Source organism: Medicago truncatula, chromosome 4, assembly GCF_003473485.1.
Source record: "Medicago truncatula cultivar Jemalong A17 chromosome 4, MtrunA17r5.0-ANR, whole genome shotgun sequence".
NCBI classification, from domain to species: Eukaryota; Viridiplantae; Streptophyta; class Magnoliopsida; order Fabales; family Fabaceae; genus Medicago; species Medicago truncatula.
Genome location: NC_053045.1, coordinates 52,032,647 through 52,052,953, shown reverse-complemented (window position 1 = coordinate 52,052,953; position 20,307 = coordinate 52,032,647). Strand labels below are relative to the sequence as shown.

General features: G+C 31.9%; 1 protein-coding gene across 3 annotated transcripts; it reads right to left on the bottom strand.

Moving 5' to 3' along the window:
- Positions 1–10,387: 10,387 nt before the first annotated feature.
- On the bottom strand, positions 10,388–17,270 carry LOC11439131 (nucleobase-ascorbate transporter 6). Of its 3 annotated transcripts, none has more exons than XM_003608903.4 (15): positions 16,983–17,270; positions 16,670–16,801; positions 15,459–15,556; positions 15,119–15,295; positions 14,763–14,863; positions 14,428–14,503; positions 14,277–14,336; positions 13,952–14,136; positions 13,053–13,149; positions 12,055–12,141; positions 11,872–11,930; positions 11,681–11,772; positions 11,295–11,372; positions 11,025–11,185; positions 10,388–10,883 (listed from the first exon to the last, which is right to left on the bottom strand). In XM_003608903.4, exons 2-15 carry the CDS (start codon positions 16,776–16,778, stop codon positions 10,665–10,667), a joined length of 1,599 nt encoding a protein of 532 aa, XP_003608951.2. In that variant the 5' UTR covers positions 16,779–16,801; positions 16,983–17,270; the 3' UTR covers positions 10,388–10,664. The 3 variants fall into 3 exon arrangements, with proteins under 3 accessions (XP_003608951.2, XP_039689181.1, XP_024638075.2); XM_039833247.1 differs by having other exon boundaries at positions 10,665–10,883; positions 16,670–16,788; XM_024782307.2 differs by lacking the exons at positions 16,670–16,801; positions 16,983–17,270 and adding an exon at positions 16,169–16,187 and having other exon boundaries at positions 10,665–10,883.
- Between the last annotated feature and the right edge of the window lie 3,037 nt (positions 17,271–20,307).

Below are 20,307 nucleotides of genomic sequence, written 5' to 3'. Positions count from 1 at the left end.
GAGTAGGTCGATATGCGTAGATCATTTTGACAATGAGATTTTCAATTGCAGAGTGGACTAATACAAGTCAACCCTATGAAGAACAAACGTATATGCCTTGACAGGCTTGACGTTTGGTGGACAGTAGACTGGTATGAAGGACTCTACCACGTGGAGTCTCCTATACATTGATCATTCAACGTGTACATCGCAGCTTGATCATTCAGGTCACATGAGGTCCACCTGCTTAACTCAGCTTGATCGTTCAGGTCACGTGAGCTCCACCTGCTTAGCTCAGTTTGATCGTTCAGGATAGGTTAGCTCCACAATCGACATCACTAACTCTCTCTCTCTCATGTCGTTGTCCAAGCAACATTGTGGTCCTCCCCTTGAAAGTATCTCATAACGTGTTACACGTCCTGCACACACAAGTGACATGACCTACGTGCCCTTAACTCCACGTGCCTTGTACGGACGAGCAGTCTAAAGAAACATGATCAACTTCACGCTTCTGGTACTAATGAGCCATATGGACCTCAGAGAGTTAATGGACCTGAACATCCAAAGAGAGACTCATTAGATCAAGAAAGTGAAGCCTATAAAAGGAGACACCTAGAGAGCAGGAAGGGGGATAATTCATCAGCTTGAACATTGTATTTTCATCTAAAAATTTTTTTAGAGTGTTCTTGTAATTTCTCCCAAAATATTTTACCGAACAGTCCACTTGTTGTAATTATTGTGTTTAGATACGTGAATACAGAGAGTCTAAGTTTACTTTTGTATTATGGTTGATGTATCTCACGATGACATACTCTGATACCAACACATAGACTAAATCTTTAAATTGCAAGCTCTTTATGACCGACTATAAATTTGCTTTTGCTACAACAAGTCTAGTCTATCCATTATTTCTCACTTTTCAAAATATTTAATCAAATGGTGCATTAAATATATGTTATTTTAGTAATATTCTTAATTACCTAAAGTATATATATGGATTTTTAAAGTTTCCAAAATGCTAAATGTGTTTATCTAATGCCAAAAAAAAAATGTATAAGAATCAAATTTGTTGTGAAAAGCTGCCTCTTTCTTGCAACAAAACTGATCTCACATCCAAAAATAAATCAAGTTACAGACCTTTATAAAAAGAAATACTAACAAAGTCATCAGTCATGCATGATCAAAGCATGAATCTGTCAGGCCTGTAAACTGAGGAGGTTAATTAAAAAAAACATTGATATTCTCATAAAAAGTGTGCCTATTGAGAAAAAGTATGTAAACTAAATACAATTCATGTGAGATTATTAAACATTTGTTTTCCTGGGTGTACACATGTTGAGAAATGGAGATTGATCTGCCCATTATTTTTTATTTTATTCTTTGGTGGCTATATTTTAATTTATTTATTTTTGTTAACTTTGGTTCACAGAAAAAAGCACCTGTAATCTAAAGTTTGATTGACCGTGGGATAAATATAGTCCAACTAAGAATTATTTCATCTAAAAATTACATCTGAATCTTTCGAACAGTTCGTTTTTATGATTATATTTTAGTATATTATTGTGTAACAGTTGGTATCAAAGAGAAAAATATTGTGGTTGTCCCATGCCTACTTCAAATGTGTGATGGACTGTCCTTCCACCCGGCTGGTATGAACTCAACACCGATGCAGCTGGACAGAATGAGGATGGAACATGGGGACTGTCGACGATTGTTAGAGACTCTGAGGGTGTTGTTGTTGTCGCAGCATGTTGGGAAACACCGATTCTACCGAATTTAGATATGGCTGAAGCTATGGTGATGAAAAAATGTATGGAATTCGCAAAGGATATGTAATTTTTGAAATTGATTGTTGAATCTTATTCGCAAAATGTGATATCTGCTGTCACAGATGCCCAATCGTCTCTTTCCTACATGGGTACCATTGTTGATGATTGTAGACTTTTAGCTTGTCATTTTCAAAATTTACAATCTGTGCACATTAGGCATGAAGCCAATCAGGCTGTACATTATTTAGCAAAATACGCATCATCTCATCATGAGGATGTATGAATTGAAGATATTCCCAATTGTATTGATGCTGTCTTGACGTTTGATTTATTGTCAGACACATTATAATGCAATTTTTTTTCCTTGTAAAAAAAGGAGAGAAAAATATCGTGACTATAAAATATAAAGTGTATTTGTAAATTAAATTAGATAAACGAGTCGTATATGTTAGACGGAGGGAGGGAATATCAAGTTTCTCCAATGATAGTGTGACCATAGCCGGCCATGTGTTCTATCACTCACCAGTCACGATTATGATATTGAGATCCTAAATTCGATTCTTGTCTATTTAATTATTGGTTTTGTTTCAAAATGATTCTTAACATTTCAACATATTTTTTGTTTGATTTAAAAATAAAAAAAAAAGTAGATTAGGCCATACACAACTAGCTCCATGTATATAAAGCTGGAGAGAACCATCCACCATTAAATTAAAGAATTACAATGGAATTTGTGGATAGCTTATCAATTATAGAATTTAACTTGGATCGGAGTTGCATCAGTCATAAGCGGAAAAGTCCAACCATCTATGTCAAACGTAATAGGTAACATTTGAACCTTATATTAGGTTTAGTTTGGAAGTTTGGGGGAGAGAAAAGGAGGGTCATGGGACGAGAAATATGGAAGAAAATGGAGAAATATTTTACACTTGTTCCTCAAATACAATTTTTTAGTTCCCTAAGTGAGAAGAGTTTTGTATTATGAAGAAAAATTAATCCCCCAAAGCCCTTTCATCTCAATGTTCTCTATTTTTTTCACTTGTTCCTTTGTTTTTTTTCAAAATCCTCCCTTCCCTTCCCCTCCCCTCCAAACTCGCAAACAAAGTCTTAGTGTAATATTATTGCGAGCCGAATTAATTTTTCTTTTTTGAAGAAGTCAAACCAACCCATCAAAATTGAGATCGAGAAGATTTAAACCTAAAACATTAAGAGAAACACAATTCAAGAACCTTAAAAAAAGCATAGTTTAAGATTATAAGCCAACACCACCAAATCAATTTAAGTGGATTCAATTTTACATTGTCATGGTGATGCATGTCTCAATTTATCTATAATTGCATTATATAAAATTATTCATGTTTGTAATCATGTTATGAAATGCTGAATGTTTGTTTTGCTATGATTACTTGTTGAATAAACAACTAACAAGGATGGACTGATAAAAAGAAAAGGAGATTAACTATACAAGAAAGAGACATAGTAGGCCGCAACATGCATTCCTTGTTTGACAACTACCACTATAGTCCACACTTCCACTTCCAATGATTAATACCAAACATTGTATTGCATGAAATATTTCAATCCCTTGATTGAATACCACTATTCTTCATGTAACACGTTCATACATAATCATCCTAGAAAGAGAAGGTGCATGCATAATCACTAAACTAGACTCTAAAACGGAAAAATTATATCAATTTGAAAAAGGGAAGAAAAAAACACACACACGCACATATAATAGCACATTAACAAAGAAATTGTAGTGGATTTCATTTTCAACTTGAAGTTGAAATGGCCAACTTCAGCGTCGCATTATTTTCACATTTTCATGGACCACATGATATAGTAGAGGGAGGAGAGCACCAAGTGGGTTCTCACCTATCTTAAATAATACTAGTTTTGATGAGTGGTGTGTAGTGAATAAACAATTCATAAAGCATATATATTTTGTAGAGTTATAGTGTTACAAATCCTAATTACCATGCTTAGATAAGGGTGGAAATGTTAGGATTAGATAAAATTTAAATTGAGTTAAAAAAGATTTGGTTAAAATAATCCAGCAATCCATGAGAAAAAATTAATTAATCCATCATCAATTTAATTAAAATAATCCAACCGAACCATAAAAAGAAAGAAATTTAAAAAATCATATAGATTGTTGCCAAAGCAGTCAAACCAGTGTGGAATGTCAGAGTGTCGTTGTTATGGTTTAAATTTCGAAAATGAACGAAATGGATTGTAATGTTTATTCAATATCAAATGAGAATCAACTCTTAACTTTATTTTAGCGTGACCACCATACCATGGACCTTCTTATAACCATTTATGGAGATATACAAATGATGATATATTCAATTATCACATTTGGCATGATAAGTATACCCTCAATTTCATTGAATCAACTCGTATAGTTGTGGCAGCCCTTGGTGACTCTCTTTCTAACGTGCAACCTTAGGTTTAGGTTGCATCCATCTCAGGATGTACGTGGTTTGGTTTTCTCCCAACTTTCTAAAAATAGCTTACGTAGAGTAAGATTAAAATTATAATAATATATACAAAAAGAAGTAAATAGGTAGTTGAGAAAGACTTGTCAATGTTTTTTTTTTCTTCAGGTAGCCTAATGGCTAAAATTCACCTTATAAGGTGAATAAGTGGGGTGTCCGGGATTCGAACTTCAATCCCTGCATATAATAATGCATTGTCCTACCACTGAGCTATGCTCGCGGGACAAAGACTTGTCAATGTTAACAAAATATATATATTTATACTAAATAGGATAATAAAGAGACTAGACTGGAGTTTCATTAAAAGGATAATCAATAGGATAATAAAGAGACTAACCAAGATGACTAGGGTTTCTAGTATGACGCATCATAATTGGAAAAAATGCTAGTTTACAAAAATTCAATGTAATTCAACAATCATTATACAAGCAGTAAAATTCTATGTTTTAGCGGATTAACCCACATAGTCACCGCCTCGTTTGTTCAGGGGTAAGTGGGTAGGGATCAACTTAAGTTGTAGGCTCTAAAACTTCAACTAGGTTTGTATAAAGTAATGGGTTAAACGAGTTGGTCAGACTCGACATGTTTTACGTGTACCTCTAAAAAATTCACACAAAAATCAAATGATATTTTATTTGAAATTAAAATTTAATGGCTATGATTATTTATATACAAGATTGAGCTTAATTTTTATGTATAGTCACTATAAAAAGTTTTACAATCACCACTAATCTTGTGTGACTTTAAAGATAATTATGATAAAAATCAAAATATTCTATCTATTGGGCAAGGTAGTATTATGAGATGGAATCTGATTCAAGAAATTCCATGACGACTTCAAATGGATTGAGAAGTCATAGTTTGTCACGTTCATCAGAATACAAATTTATGTGTAAATGTCGCAGCAAATATGAAGTGTGATAATAGTCTCTTTTGATGTATTATCATTACTAACGAGTGTGTTTCTGCTTAACTTATAATAAGTTCACTTTTGCCTTGTTGATTGTAATGAATCTGCGGTTTTGATTAATTGAGAGTGTAAAATATATTTACATTTTATAGTAGTGTATATGAATTAAATCCTATAAGATTATCAAATTATACTTGGAAACTTTAGAAAAGAAGTAAAGTGATGCATGGTCGGCACGACACTCTTAGATAGGACACGTATCAATGTGTTCTTGCAGGCTATGTACAGCGTGCACAATATCCATAGTTAGATTGGTTTTTTTGTCTTAAACTTTTTAACATTTTTGCGTTACTAAAGAAGAAGAATCTGATTATGAAGTGGTCCCAAGTCCCAACAAGACCTTTTCTAATTCTCATTCAAGTCCCACTCACTCCCACACAAATTGACCTCACTCAAGTTATTTCTTTGTTAGCTCCTCCAAGAATATGTTCCTTTCCTTTTCAATTTTTATTCAATTCAATTATTCTTTGTTTACTTGTATTATATAAATACAACTTTGCTGGTGTCTGTACCTATCGTTAATTACTATATCCATGGACTATGTAATGTAGGGTTTACGTGGTGGATGGAACTTTATTTTGTTTTTTGTTTTTGAGAAAACTTTGATGGCTACTTGATACTGACTTTGTGTCATTTTGCTGTAGAGATTATCTATGAATTTTTTAGGCTAATTAGTTGATTGGTTGGTATTTGTTTTGACCTGATCAGCATGTGTTTCAATATTTTTGAAATGTCTTCTTCAAAAAAAGTATTTTTGAAATGTATGAATACTCTGTGCTTTAAGGTTATGAGACTAAAATCTTACGATTATATTAGTATTTCAAGTATAAATGTATTCTCTTTAAAAGTAAAATAGTATATTAAGAAAGAAATATTGAGTTAATATAAGTTGGTCTAGTGGAGACTGACTCAAAGATCTTGGTCAATATGATTATTGAAAATTGTAAATTTAGTGTAACGGCTCCTATTTTGATTAGATGTATTCAAAAGCTTTTGAGTTTGAGTTGGGTAGTCAAAATTACTCATACTTGGTGTGAAGGTAGTGCAGATTGGCTTGCTAATTTCAACATTTCGATAGATTTTCATATTTTAGAGACTCTTCCTAATGAACTTCAGAGTCTTTTGTTTAATGCTATTTTTGGAGTTTGGATGCCCAAGAACATTCATTTAATTTGTTAGCTTTCTTTTCTCTTCTGACTTTGCTCACTTTTGTAAACCAAACAAAAAAAAATAAAATTGGTCTAGTTGGAAAAGATTCAGCTTGTATTTTCTCAAGTCATATAAAGTTTTTTTTTTTTTTTTTAAGAAACCAAATGCAATATATAAAACAAAAAATCGTCCAAGTTAAGAACAAGAAGTGCCTAAAGTGGAACAATACAAAGAGTCAAATCAACAAACAAAATATAAACAAAAAGAAACATGAGCCTCGTCTACAAAGAGGAATACCCCATGTAGAGGGACAACGAAGACCACCAAATATAAAAATCAAAAGAAAACCTCAGCTTATTCGTCTTCAACCACCACAAAAAATGAAGCTTAATACTATCAAGAAGTTGATCAAGAGTCGCCATTATGTTGTTGGACACTCAAATTGCGTCCTTTTCAGATGACCCAAAGACAGACCAACCAAATAACCTGAAAGCAAGCGCAAATGTTCTTTTTAAAAACGTAAGCGCAAATGTTCTTTTTATTGCACGTGACATCAAGTATCCGGAGAAACGGCTGTTGAAATACCCAACCAGCAATATGTCAAAGTAAGTGGTCAGAATCATCTCTTCTAAGTATAAATTACCTTTATAAATCAAAGTCACGCCATCTTTAATGATTTCACAAATCATTTATCAAATAATTTAAAGGCGCTTCTTAGAAGCAATTATCTCAGCTTAATGCAAATAAAATGACAATTATTATGTGGAGCATAAGGAAGCATAGAAATATGAAATTATGGCATAATGTGATTGAAACTAGTGTGCAAATCTTGGATAGAGAAGTGAATTTGCTTGAAGATTAGAATGTGGTCAGTTGCCTCACATGAGTCACATCCCGTTGCAAGTCAAGCAGCATTCGAATTCAAATTTTGCTACTGCTACCGTGAGCTCAAGCAGAACAGGATCGTGTCAGACAGATGTTCGGTGGCAGAAACCGAATAGGGGAAGGTTCAAGTGTAATTTTGATGCCTCCTTCTTCCTACAAAGAAACTGAGTTGGATTTGGATGTGTATTCGTGATCCTTCTTTCTACAAAGAAACCGAGTTGAACTTGGATGTGTATTCGTGATGATGAAGGTACTTTCGTTCGAGTCAAAAACTTTGTGGTTGTCACCTATTTGTCACGTTAATGTAGGGGAAGGGGAAGCTTTGGGTTTTTTTCATGGCCTCCAACAAGTTCATGATTCTAAGAACGTGGTCGATCATTTTAACAAGGATATTGATGGCTGTCACTGAGTTTTTTTTGGAATTGGATTCCCCATTAACATTCCCATATTCACATATTCAACATACCGTTGACGGTTCAATCAAGATCAGAAGATTTAGATTCAAGCTCAGTATTTTTTTTTTTGACACATCAAGCTCAGTATTTTGAATTCTATAAAATAAAAATCATAATATACAATTTTTTAGACCTTCCAATATTAATCAAACAGACGCCAATATATCTGGGTTCTCTTACCGCAAGAATCCAAATTCGTTTTTCTTGGTTCGGATAGAGTAAAATGTAACAGTTTTTCTATACTCAAGTAATATAGTTGGACAGCATTGTTAAAAAAAAAAAAAAAAAAGTTAATAGACCTTTACCCCCTGTAAAAAAAATAATTTGGATTCGGTCCTTGTAAAAAAAAATTGTTTTGGAAAACCCCCCTAAACCAACTGACTGTGCATTTTTACTGATGTGGCATGCTGCGTCACCTTTTTAGGATGATGTGGCGCGCTGACTGTATAATTATTTTTATTTTTTATGGGGTACACGTGGCATTTATGATTTTTTTTTTTAATATTATAAAAAATAAAATAAATTCTGAAAAAAAAATAAAAATTTAAAAAATGAAAAAATATTATTAAAAATATTAATAAAAATGATTAAAAAGACGAAAATAATTATGGAAAAATTTAAAAATTCTAGTAAAATCTAGAAAATTTAATAAAAAAAACCTGGAAAAATAAAAAAAAATAATATATATCGAAATTTTCAAAAAACAATTATCAAAAAAAATCTAAATTAAATTAAAATTATAAAAAAAAATCAAAATTCTATTAAAAAATTAATATATATCGAAGTTCTATTCTTCATGATCTCATGTTATGTTTTTTTAATTATGAATATACTTTCCAATATTTTGATTTTCTGTATAAAAAATAAAAAAACACTTTTTAATTTCGAAAAAAAAATCTGAACTTTCATTTTTAATTCTATTCTTATTAGATTCATGAATTTTGAAATATTTTAAGTTGCTGAATTTTTTATTTTTTTATAAAATAAAACTTCTTAATTTCGAAAAAAAAAATGAATTTTTTTTTTATTTTTTCCAGAATTTTAAAATTTTTCCTCTATTGAAAATAATATGAAAAAATGAATTTTTTGAAATATATTAATTTTTCCAGATTTTATTTTATTAAATTTTCTATATTTTTTTCATTTTACCAGATGTTAAAAAAAAATTACTAAATTTTCTAGATTTTTATTAATTTTTCCATAATTATTTTCGTTTTTTTAATCGTTTTTATTAATATTTTTATTTTTCTAGAATTTATTTCATTTTTTATATTATATTTCGTTTTTTTAAAAAAAAATTTAAAAATCATTAATGCCACGTGTACCCATAGAAAAAATTATACAGTCAGCGCACCATGTCATCCAAAAAAGGTGACGTTGCATGTCACATCAGCAAAAATGCACAGTCAGCTGGTCTAGGGGGTTTTCCAAAACAAAATTTTTTTACTAGGACCGAATCCAAAAATAAATTTTACAGAGGGCAAAATCAAAAATGAAAGGGGTAAAGGCCTATTAACCAAAGAAAAAAAAACATAGTTGGACAGGAGTAGTATGAATGTATGACAAATAGAAACAATTGGAATGGACTTGACGGAAAAATCAACACAATCGGGTAATAAAGTGTACTGACTACTGTATTATTGGAAACAAGTGAAATTCCACTTTCTGAGTGTAGAGGTCTAAGAAGGGGAAGTGCACTTATTTTTCCCAAGAAAGTGGTATAAATTTGCAAAGCGATAGTGATAGAATAGAGGTACAGATGGAGATTAAAATGCAAGGTAATAAACAATAACCACTAGAAATGGAAGGTGACATCTGTACTTGTATTGACTTATGAATGAAACAATACAATGTATACTACGCTGAAGTGTTATCTCGTAGCAAGAGTTTAACCGTGTAGCATCAAGGTACCGAGATGTAAGTGTTTAACCGTGTGGTATCAAGGTATTGAGTTCGAATCCACACAGTTGCAAGGAAAAGAAGAGTCTAAGCACAACAAACAATTGAGACAATTGCTCTACTAGAGAGTACCAAATCCATTTTTGCCAAAGATATTTGCTGCAAGGACAGCATTTCCTGGCTAAGTTTGCTCTTAGTAGCCAAGAAGGGGTGTGGATAGAAGATATCTTTTTTTGGGCCTAATTATATCTGACTTCATTCACATGGGATCTTAATTCAATTCATTTTTAATCAAAAAATTATATAATATGTAGGAATGTGATAAAATCTATCTAATAATCTAATAAATCTTGTGTAGATAATCTTTTACTATAGTAATTATAAGTTTACTAACAATATAAAGTTTAAGTATAAATAAGTACTACTACCTCCGTTTCTTTTTAATTGTCACATTTTGACATTTTACACAAACCAAGACAATCAACAATTGATACTACTTTTGATGCAATAAGCTATACTTTTACTATAATGACCTTATTCATTTAATATCTCATTTCATATATTTCTCTCTCCGCAATAAATAACTAAGAACAATATTGATAAAACAACATTTAATGTTGCATTGAACTTTGAAAGTGACACTTAAATAGGAACAAAATTTTTCTACAAAAGTGACACTTAAAAAGGAACGGAGGGAGTATCGTTTAAGACTGTTAAAGGATAAGAGTGTGAGAGAAAAAAAATTACACTGGTATGAAGCAAAGAGCGATTCCAAGGTAAACAAGATGACTGGTAATCTAATATTAAATGAATGATAGATAAAGCATACTCTAATACGGTGAATTCAATTCCCAGGTCAGCATTTACAGAATGAAAAACAATAAAACAAATGTTTTTTGTTACATTATAAAACATACTATTCTATAGCACGTGAGAGAGAACTTGATATAACTATATCATGTAGAAAGATCCAACTTCATTTTAGAACAAGATCAAATCACTGACATTTTAGAGACTCTTGTGAAGCAATATTTGATTAAATTAACCACCTAAGTTACACAGATGGGAAGTATTTATTTAGATTGAAAGGCAGGGAATAAAACTCTTCACTTCTTGTGTCGGTCTTAAAGGACCTGTACTTATCCCACCAATGCTTTCCTCTGTCTTTCCGAATAGCAGATTCTTTCTTATGTAGTGTGTTATCCAAGAAATAGGCAACAACTCCAGCAACGAAAGCTTTTGATTGGAACGGCACATTTACTATATCATTGAACTGCAAGGTACATCAAAAATTCAAAATGTTTATAACCAATATACATAAAACGCACACGACAAGAAATTCAAGGCTTGTGAATATAACACACGGGGATGTAAATAGTAATAGAAAAGTAAATAGATAACCATAGAGCCATACCCATCTCGCTCCGGTGTGAACTGGACCAAAACCATTAATTGCTGTGTACTCGTTGAAGTACTGTGGGATAGATAAACCCAAGAAGATGGAGAAGCCTAATACAAACTTGGTCCTAAAACTATTGAGGTTGCAGAATTGAAGAAAACTTAGACCTCCCGAGCCTACAAATGATATTCAAAGTGGAAAGTTACATGTTGTTTATTGTAAGCATCAAAGTAAATTAAACGCATGAATGGCTTGTGGTTATTAGAATATCTTAAATAAACATACCAACATAAGCAAAGAACAAGCAGTATAGTGCAGCGACAATGGGAGGGGGAATGGAAGCAAATACTGCTCCAAATTTTCCTACACAGTAAAGAAAAAATAGTAAGTGTTGAAGGAAAGAAGCGTACTAGGTTACAAACATTGTATAGAATATAGAAGTTAATATAGAGTTGGTTAGTTAGTCTTTTATTAGGTAGGTAGGTAGTTAGTTAATTTCTCACAAACTCTGCGTATAGAGCTTCTCATGAACTGATTTACTATCTTTTATCAATATGAAATATTCTAGGGAATTTTCCTTTCTGTCATACTCTCAAATTTAATGCACACATGAGATTCATCAAAATCTCTATGATCATGTGGTTTCTAACACATTGCATTTTTCAACTCACCTAGAATCGAAAAGAAAATCATAAACCCAGCGGATATCTGAACCACTCTTCGACTACCGACGCGTGTCAAAGCCAAAAGACCAGCATTTTCTCTATAAGGAAACAAAAACAAACACCTTTCAGGAATCAACAAGGATGTTCATTCCTCTTTAATTAAAGTTAGGTATACAAACATAATGATAGATTCTTACACAGATACAGAAGATCCAATGCCAGTTCCAAACAATCCTGATAACAGAATGCCGACACCCTGACACGGATAAAATGTACAGTTTTCGGTATTATCAGTGTCGACTTTAAACTACTAATGTGTATAAATGCATTTAAATTTATTTGTGGATGTTTAAATTCAAAAGTACTTGCTACTTTTGTACCTGCCAACCAATGCCCCGACTAAGAATGGATGGTGGTAATGGTGTTGCACTTGCGAACCGATAAACAGCAATGAAAGCTCCACTAGACTGCATGTAACAAATTAAACATAAGTATAAAACTTAGTTCTAGTGAGGCAGTATAATTCAATGAAAATGCACATAAGCATATATTCATAACACGAATAATCAGTTAAAACACAAGTATACAAGCCAGATAATCTCAGAATGTCATCATGCACACAGTAACACTATCATGTGTCGGGCCAAATTTTAGTGGTACATATTAATTAATGATTTCCCTCTAGTGAATTTTTCTTCACAAAACATTAAAGCTATTACACTGGTAAAATATTGCCCATAACTAAAAAAGTAATTTAGATCAGTATTCCTCTATTTGGTATAGTTACATCATATTATCCTCCCCAACCATAAATTAATATACCCTCCATTATCCCCAACTTGAATTTTGATGATTTAACGTTGTAATCATTATCATTTTCAAGTTGGAAGGTCATTTTCTCTTGTGAAACCATTATATCGATTAAAGTTATCAATATTGTTCCCATGTTGCAATTGCCATTTAAGAAAGAAATTCAGCCGTTCTTTACAAACACCAAAGTACTGATAAAACTTTCCAGGACTAAAAACCCGACTTCAGCCCTAGATTTTTCTAAACAAAAAAATAATCAGCCATGATGCTTAGGTACCAGATTTCTAAAATTTTGTTTTTGAAAAGCATGGCCATTTCACTAAAGTCAGTCGTCTACAAAACAAAAACAACAATCCTAGATGTCTTGCTGCAGTGCACCCTGATAACATATTCATAAGAGCAAAAATAATTATGAATATAGAAATTAATAAAATAATTATTGCATGTGAAAGGAAATTGCTCATTATTAATTAAAATAGGAACTCTTGTCAACTTCAAAAGAAATTTGTCAAAAACAAAAAAAAAAAAACTTCAAAAGAAATTAAAAATATCCAAATAAAGGAATTACCTCTACTAGAGCAACAAAGGATGTCATCATCATGGCAAAGGCTTCACCTGCATCAAATGAAGGGGCACCCCATTGAAATGGATACGGAACTCTTATCCTGCAAATCCAAAATCCCAATGAATAAGAAACTAATATCTCAAGGATGCAATTAAATTTTGCTTTATGAATATCAACTCCGTTGTGTCCATGCTCTAAGGTTCAGGAATTACAAATGTGACAATAAGGAAGGCTAACAACACACATTTACTACAGACCAGCATTCTCGATTGCAAATTGCATAATACACGCTTCACAAATAATAGTTGTTTTTTCAAATTCTGCTAGGTTAGACTGTCACTATAAATGCTATTGTGCTGCTATAAATGCTCGCAGATTGCGAATAATAGTTGTTTTTTTCAAATTCTGCTAGGTTAGACTGTCACTATAGCTACTACTTAATAACAGTAATACACGCTTCACAATTGTCCATTTTTTAACAAGTCAAGATTATCCTTTAACCATTTAATAAAAATGAACAAATTATAAAGAATATGTTGAAGAATGTTTTTTAAAAAACGTGTTAGGAGCATTTCTCGGTGATACATTGTATCATTTTGATATTATCAGTCATATTGCATATTCCCCGATTCTCAACTCCACAAAGGATCACTGATAATACTAATATGGAATTCAAGGAATGAATCCCCCATAACACCCTATGGCAAAATGCGTCATTTTTAAGTTTTATGAAGTAATAAGATAAATATAAAATATTAAAAAATTCAAATGATACAATGTTATAAACTTATAGTGAGTGCACCACAACTTAAGGACACTGGGTTATTTTCAAATAATCAGTTGTCAAAGAAGAAAACCATGTAGTTTTAAATAGTCAAAGAATTACGAAATCCACAACTCACCATGGAGCAGCATCTATTAGGCCTGAACTATCAGTGCGGCAGGTCATCTGCGTTGTACGTTTAACGTGGTTATAGGCCCCTCCAACAGTGAGAATAAAAGCATATAACCACACGATTGCAACCGTGAACAAAACAGAAAAACGGTCGAAGACATGTTTTCCTGAATGGAGCACATGGGGTACAAACTGCATGACAACCATCAACTATTGTTAACAAATCTTGTTTCACAGAAACCAATACTAGAAAGATATAGAAACATGAACGGAGATCATGATGCTTATTTGAAACATAGATACTGGGTTTCTGACACTACAAAAATATGTACCTGTGAAACAAATACTAGCAATACAAGCTCTGGCAATCCAATCTCTACACACTTAGCAACCTACACCAAAGCCAGGTATCAAAATTGAATTATTATTTTTTATCAATTAACAATGCACGCAGTCAATTTAAATATGCAGCATAAGGCTTACCCCAGGAAATCCCAACTCATACAGCCCAAAACCAACAAGAGATACCAAAGGAACTGCTGAGAGTGGACTTAAGAACCTGAAGAAAGAAGTTGAGCTTGCATCATTTGGGAATATTATGCTCAATCACAAGCACATCAAGTTAATTTAATCTTTTCAGTTTCTGAAGATTAACTAGTTAATGCATATTTCATATCATAAATATCAGTAAAATATGAAATTCAATCATCAGAAACAGGACACTTCATAAATCTTGCTTACACTCCACTTTGGACATGTTCAAGCCACATATGAAGACCAAGAAAGTAATAACACAGCCACTTAAACTTGAGACCAACCTTGCAACATTTCGCCAAAGACCGCTAAACCCTAATACTATTTGAAGGGTTGAAGCGACAATTAGAGCGCCTTGGGTTGCCCGCATTATCTTCTTGAATTTCTGTATAAAGAGAAGAATGAAGCAAAAAAGCAGGGGAAATTAGTGATCAAACAGTTCTTGTGCCCAAAAAATAAAAATAGTGATCCAGCATTTATTTAGCACCAGAATCTAATGTCATATTCTGCTTGTTAAATTAAATTTATGCTCTCTGTTCAGATTATGGCGGATTTCATTACAATACAATACAGTAACCCAGCAAGCATATGACATATCAACTTTGCACAATTCATAGGAAGAATTGTTCTCATACAATACCTCTATAGGATCCGGCTCATCATTGAATCGACCAGCAAGAATGATCGATATTGTTGCTGGAACAAAGGTATAAGAGCCTCCAATTACTGCGGGCAATCGGCTTCCAAACAAAGTTTGCACCAATGTGTTGATTCCAGCCACAAAGAGTAGTGTTTGGATAACTTTTGCTTTCTCCTCCTGCAAAAAAAAAATGGACTTCTAATTCTCCTCTTGTTTAAAAATAATATTTTTGGCTAGGACAAAAGTGCAACTTTAATCAAGAGGTCAAATACAAATATCTCTCTCAAAATTATCAATTACTGTTTCCTTAAGAATATTAATTTTATGTGTTAATACTTACATTGCCACCTCCCATCTGAGGAACAAGAGAAGTAGGAATTAGCACGGTTGTACCCAGCATCACAAGATAATGTTGGAAACCAAGAAGTATAGCCTCAGCTGCATCAAAATGCCCCCAAATTTCACATCAAATTTAATAAGGAAAAGAAAATCAGATGTACCGGTTATATCTACAAGCTAGAGCCCAATGAAGAAAGAGGTTGATTCTTAAAATTCAAACTATTTTGTATGATACAGATGACAGGATATGGTAATGGTATTGAATTTAACCATAAAATCGTATTTTCCAATCAGAAGTTGTCGACTGCTTGGCCTCAGCATTGTTATATAATGTTCCAAATTCAACAAAATGAATTAACGTTTCTTCAGAAGAAAAAAAATCTTATTAATTAACCAGTAAAATGTTTGGAAATGATTAAATCAGAAATAAAAGTAGCACAGAAATGATTTGTGGCCCTCAATCCCTAAAATATGAAAATAACTAAGAAGAGCCTCCTCCTTCAGAAAAACACAAAAAAGAGCCTCCATATGTATGTAGAATCAAAGCATAGCTAAAAGCCAAAACAAGAAGTTCAAAAGGAATTCAATAAATTCGAAGTAGGACTCCAAATTGGTTCCAACTTCCAATCACATGCAAAGTAAAAAATTCATTGACTATCATAATCACACAACCAGAAACCGAGTCCTTCAGACAAACACGGCTATTATTACTTTGAAAAAAGTTTATAAATCTTAGTCACACTTCACTTATCCCCGGTCAAGTATCGGTCAGGTGCACTAAGTTCAATCTCTTAATAATCGTGAGTCCAAATTAACCAGCGCCATTCCCTTAGGAAAGGAGGCGCTCGAGACCAAAAAGGAAAATGATCAGGCAAGACTCATGACTTAATTGCTGAAGGAATATTTGTTTTTCCTTTTATTTTTCCTCTTATTTCCTCCACATACCTTGCTAAGTACACAGAATTAGAATAACATAAAAGAATGGTTAGTTTTTATTTAATTTAAATTGAATATTTTGTCCTCAAAATCATCAAGATAGGAAAGAGTTTATAGAAAGACACTTTAAACAATTGGATATAAAGTTACCATAAAAAATAAAAAAAAAATAAAAAAATAAATGCTTTAAAAATATGCCATATTCCCATATATCAATGGCTTAAATTTAAGAATCAGGTTCAAAGTAAATTAAAAAGGGAATGTAATAAAACTCACGCCAAGGTGGAGGACTTGTTATGCAATAAGAAACATTTGGAAGCTGATCCTTCGGTGGATGCGGCTGTGGTTCATCTGCTTTCGGCGCCGGAGCTCCTCCTCCTGCCATTTCTTCCTAACTTTCACAATTAACTGTAACAAACAATTGATCAAAACACAAATCTCATACCAACCACAAATTAACAATTCTCCATAGAAAGAAAGAAAGAAAAAAAACACTAAAAAAAACAAGAAAAATTAGGATGTTTTGGAAAGTAAGAGTGACAATAATTGCAAAGTCTAACATAAAAGAAGAAAAGAAAAGAAAAAGTACCTTTTAACGATGTTTGTTTGAGCTAGTGAAATCAATGAACTGTGTAAAGTCAGAAACATAAATATGAAAACAAAAATGTGTTTTGAGTGAAAGACAACTCAGAAGGTGGTGTTATTGTAGCTCTAGGGGAGTGTGTGAAGTAAAGCAGACTCAAAAAACTTGAGAAACGATAAAGGAGTGAGTGAGTGAGTGAGTACACAGAAATGGAATGAGCTCAATGCTCTCTCTCTCTCTCTCTTCTCCTACTTCACTTTATTATCTTTCTACCATAAATTAGAATTATTATTTATTTTCTCTTTGTAGGTGAAGGAAACTACACGAGTTATAATATTAGGAAATCTATCCTTTTACGTTTAGTTTTTTCAATTATTATCTCTACTCAAATAAAATTCGTCTATATCTATATCTATATCTTTCAGCCAACATTTTCATTCATATTTATTTTTATTTTTATTTTGTTGTTCGGTTTGGGTAGAAAAAGAGAAAGAGAAAGAGAAAGAGAAAAAGCAAGGCTCGTGGGATGACGGTGATGGTTGTTGGATACCAATTGGAATTGTATACCGACAATAAATGAATTGATTAAGCTAAATTAATTCTAATAGTACGTTCAAGCAGTCAAATGTGAGAGACGAGGTTGAAAATGAAAACAGCTTCAACATAGCTAGCAGCTGTAACCTTGTGTCTGTGTGAATGAAAGTAGTCAAAACCAGCTTGAGCAAATCAGCATTTACTTGCTGTTTGACATTCAGTTACTAGAAATCTTATTAGATAAAAAAAATATCTTTTTAACATATTGATTTCTTCGTAGTTTCTCCGATTATATTTATAAGAAAAAATCGATTTTTAAATTCATTGTGTAATTAGTGTATCTTGTCTAGAATATAGACCAAATACATTATTTATGCAATGAATCAAAAAACTCAAACGTTTCTTATAAATATGACCGGAAGAAGTGTAACGATAAGTGTTAGAGAATTGACATGAACGCTCTTTTTTTAACAAGAGTTCTTTTATTGGATGAAATTGATACGAATTTCACTTTTTGAAAAAATGATATTCTCACATAAAGTGATCATTAAAGTGGTGAAACACACGTGTGTGTTTTATTACTCCATCCGTTTTAAAATGAATGTCGTTTAAGGTTTTTATACACGTATTAAGAAATGCATTAATTAAGAGAAAAATAGATGTTATTTTACTAAATTATCATAATCAACTATTGGTTTGTTTTTCATTAAATAAAAAAATAATATTTTGCAAGTAGTGTAATGGTACAATTGAAAAGAAAAAGTTATTATTGTATTAGAAAATGAAAGTGACATTCATTATAAAACAAATTTTTATAGTTAAAACGACACTCATTTTAAAACTGAGAAATTAAATTAAAGAGTAAACGTTAAAAAAAGTGTTCTTATCATTTTTCCTTAAAATTCATATGTTAACTAGTGTTTCTAGTGATCTTAATAATTTAATTGACTCCTTTTAGTAAATAATCTTGACATTCAAAATAAAATGTAGGAATGAGTAATTTTGGTCTGAAAAATATTGGTAACACATGTAACTAACATGTTATCACTTTAACAAACATGCTTGTAGTCAACCAATCAAATACTAGAAGTCAAAATTAATTAAGGGATTTATGGTCCTTCATATGAAAAATGTTATAGACTAATTTAAATATTATTTTTTGCCATAGATTGAAATGAGAGGAATCAAATTAAATCTTTAGTCGTTTTTATAAAACTAAATTATTTTGAAGGTCTCTAAAGACGCCCCTTTCTTTCTTCTTTAAAATAATTTTAAAGTGATAGATATCTAAGTAAAATTCTATTTTATATTTTTGTGCAAAAACAAATTTGTTGACATTTATGTTAATTTGGATATAAATGGTAAAAAAATTACATTAATTGCCATTTTTTACAAGCATTAACTATCACATTTGTTGCTTTCCTTCTTCCTACCTTCTCCCTCACGCTCTCTATGTATATATTTATGGCGCAAATAAATAAGACCACCTTGAAAAAATTGGAAGCAAGCTTTAAAATTACAAAAGAAAATGTTCAACAACTGCAGCCTGCAGCTGCAGGCATGCAAAGAGTGTAATAACGGCTTGACGTTGAAACAACGATACAATTTGTTTTTCTCCACGTCAGGAGCTTTAAATGTCAAGTTTTGGGTGCTCGTTAATTTAATAAGATTCGTAAAAAAATAAGAAGAAGAGAGCGTTTTAGACAAGTCCGATCTTTTTTCAAGAGATGAATATTAAGATCATTGATAAGTTTAAGTTAGAATCTAGATGAAAAATCTCCAAATTATAGTTTAAGTTAAAATCGATTACAGAGACCTACTTCTATCCGTAAACATCGTATTGATCAATTGTACATCTCGATAATCAATTTAATTTATGTTTAAAATCACAACATTTCATAAAATTGAAGGTGCAAGAGAACACATTAATGGAGTTGAACTGTGTTCAAGTTAAAAATATTTCACAAATAATTTTGAAAGCCAATTTTTCTCTTAAAAAATACATTTAGCAAAACAGTGTTAAATATATAAAAGATAAAGTGACATGAATGAGAAAATCATAGATATTCTTAGAATAATGCTAGTTATCGCGGCGGATAAGCTAGCGAAATTTTCATGACAAGCTAATTTGCACTGAATGTATTTTTTCTTAATTGCAAGAATGTCATCCCTTGTTTTGGGACAGGAGCAAAATTATATGGTTGTAAACGTGTCGTGATTCCGTCGGGACAAAATCCGTCGCGAACTAGAGCAATGCTGATATTTTTATACTAGTTTACAACCTAATATGGTTTTTATGTCTAGTCCCTTCACTGCAAGAGATTTACCTTCAAACACCGAAGGACTTTTACACTATGATGAATTGATGATCAAACATTGATCATTAAAAATTCTACCAGGGTGTTCAACAAGACTTAATGCTAGTCTTTTCTAGTCCAGATTGGTATCATTATCATCAAGTTCAAGTCTTAGATGAACATACTAGTAACGGCAACGTTAAGTATTTTTTTTTAGAGAAGTAACATACATTTTTTTTTGGTTACAAAGCTAACAAAAAACAGAAAAAAAAAAAAAAAAAAAAAAAACAGAAAGAAAGAAAACAGAATTGATTGTGTAAAAAAGTTTCGAGTAACATACTAGTTATTTTAGGAATCAAGCTCTTAGAAAGAAAGAAAACAGAGAAGTAACATACTAGTTATGGATACCAATTTTCCTGTAATCAATAAAAAATTGATTGTGTAAAAAAGAATTAATAGCACGTGTGAGCCAAGAAATGGAGGCGACGGTGGAAATGTCC

Bases quoted from the DNA above. Each gene is read 5' to 3' on its own strand.
- LOC11439131 (XM_003608903.4), bottom strand. From the start codon at position 16,778: ATGGCAGGAGGAGGAGCTCCGGCGCCGAAAGCAGATGAACCACAGCCG. The intron at 14,337-14,427 runs GTAAGCCTTATG...GCTTTGGTGTAG, and splicing joins ATGAGTTGGGATTTCCTGGG to GTTGCTAAGTGTGTAGAGAT. The intron at 11,186-11,294 runs GTATGTTTATTT...TATCATTTGTAG, and splicing joins CTTGTTCTTTGCTTATGTTG to GCTCGGGAGGTCTAAGTTTT.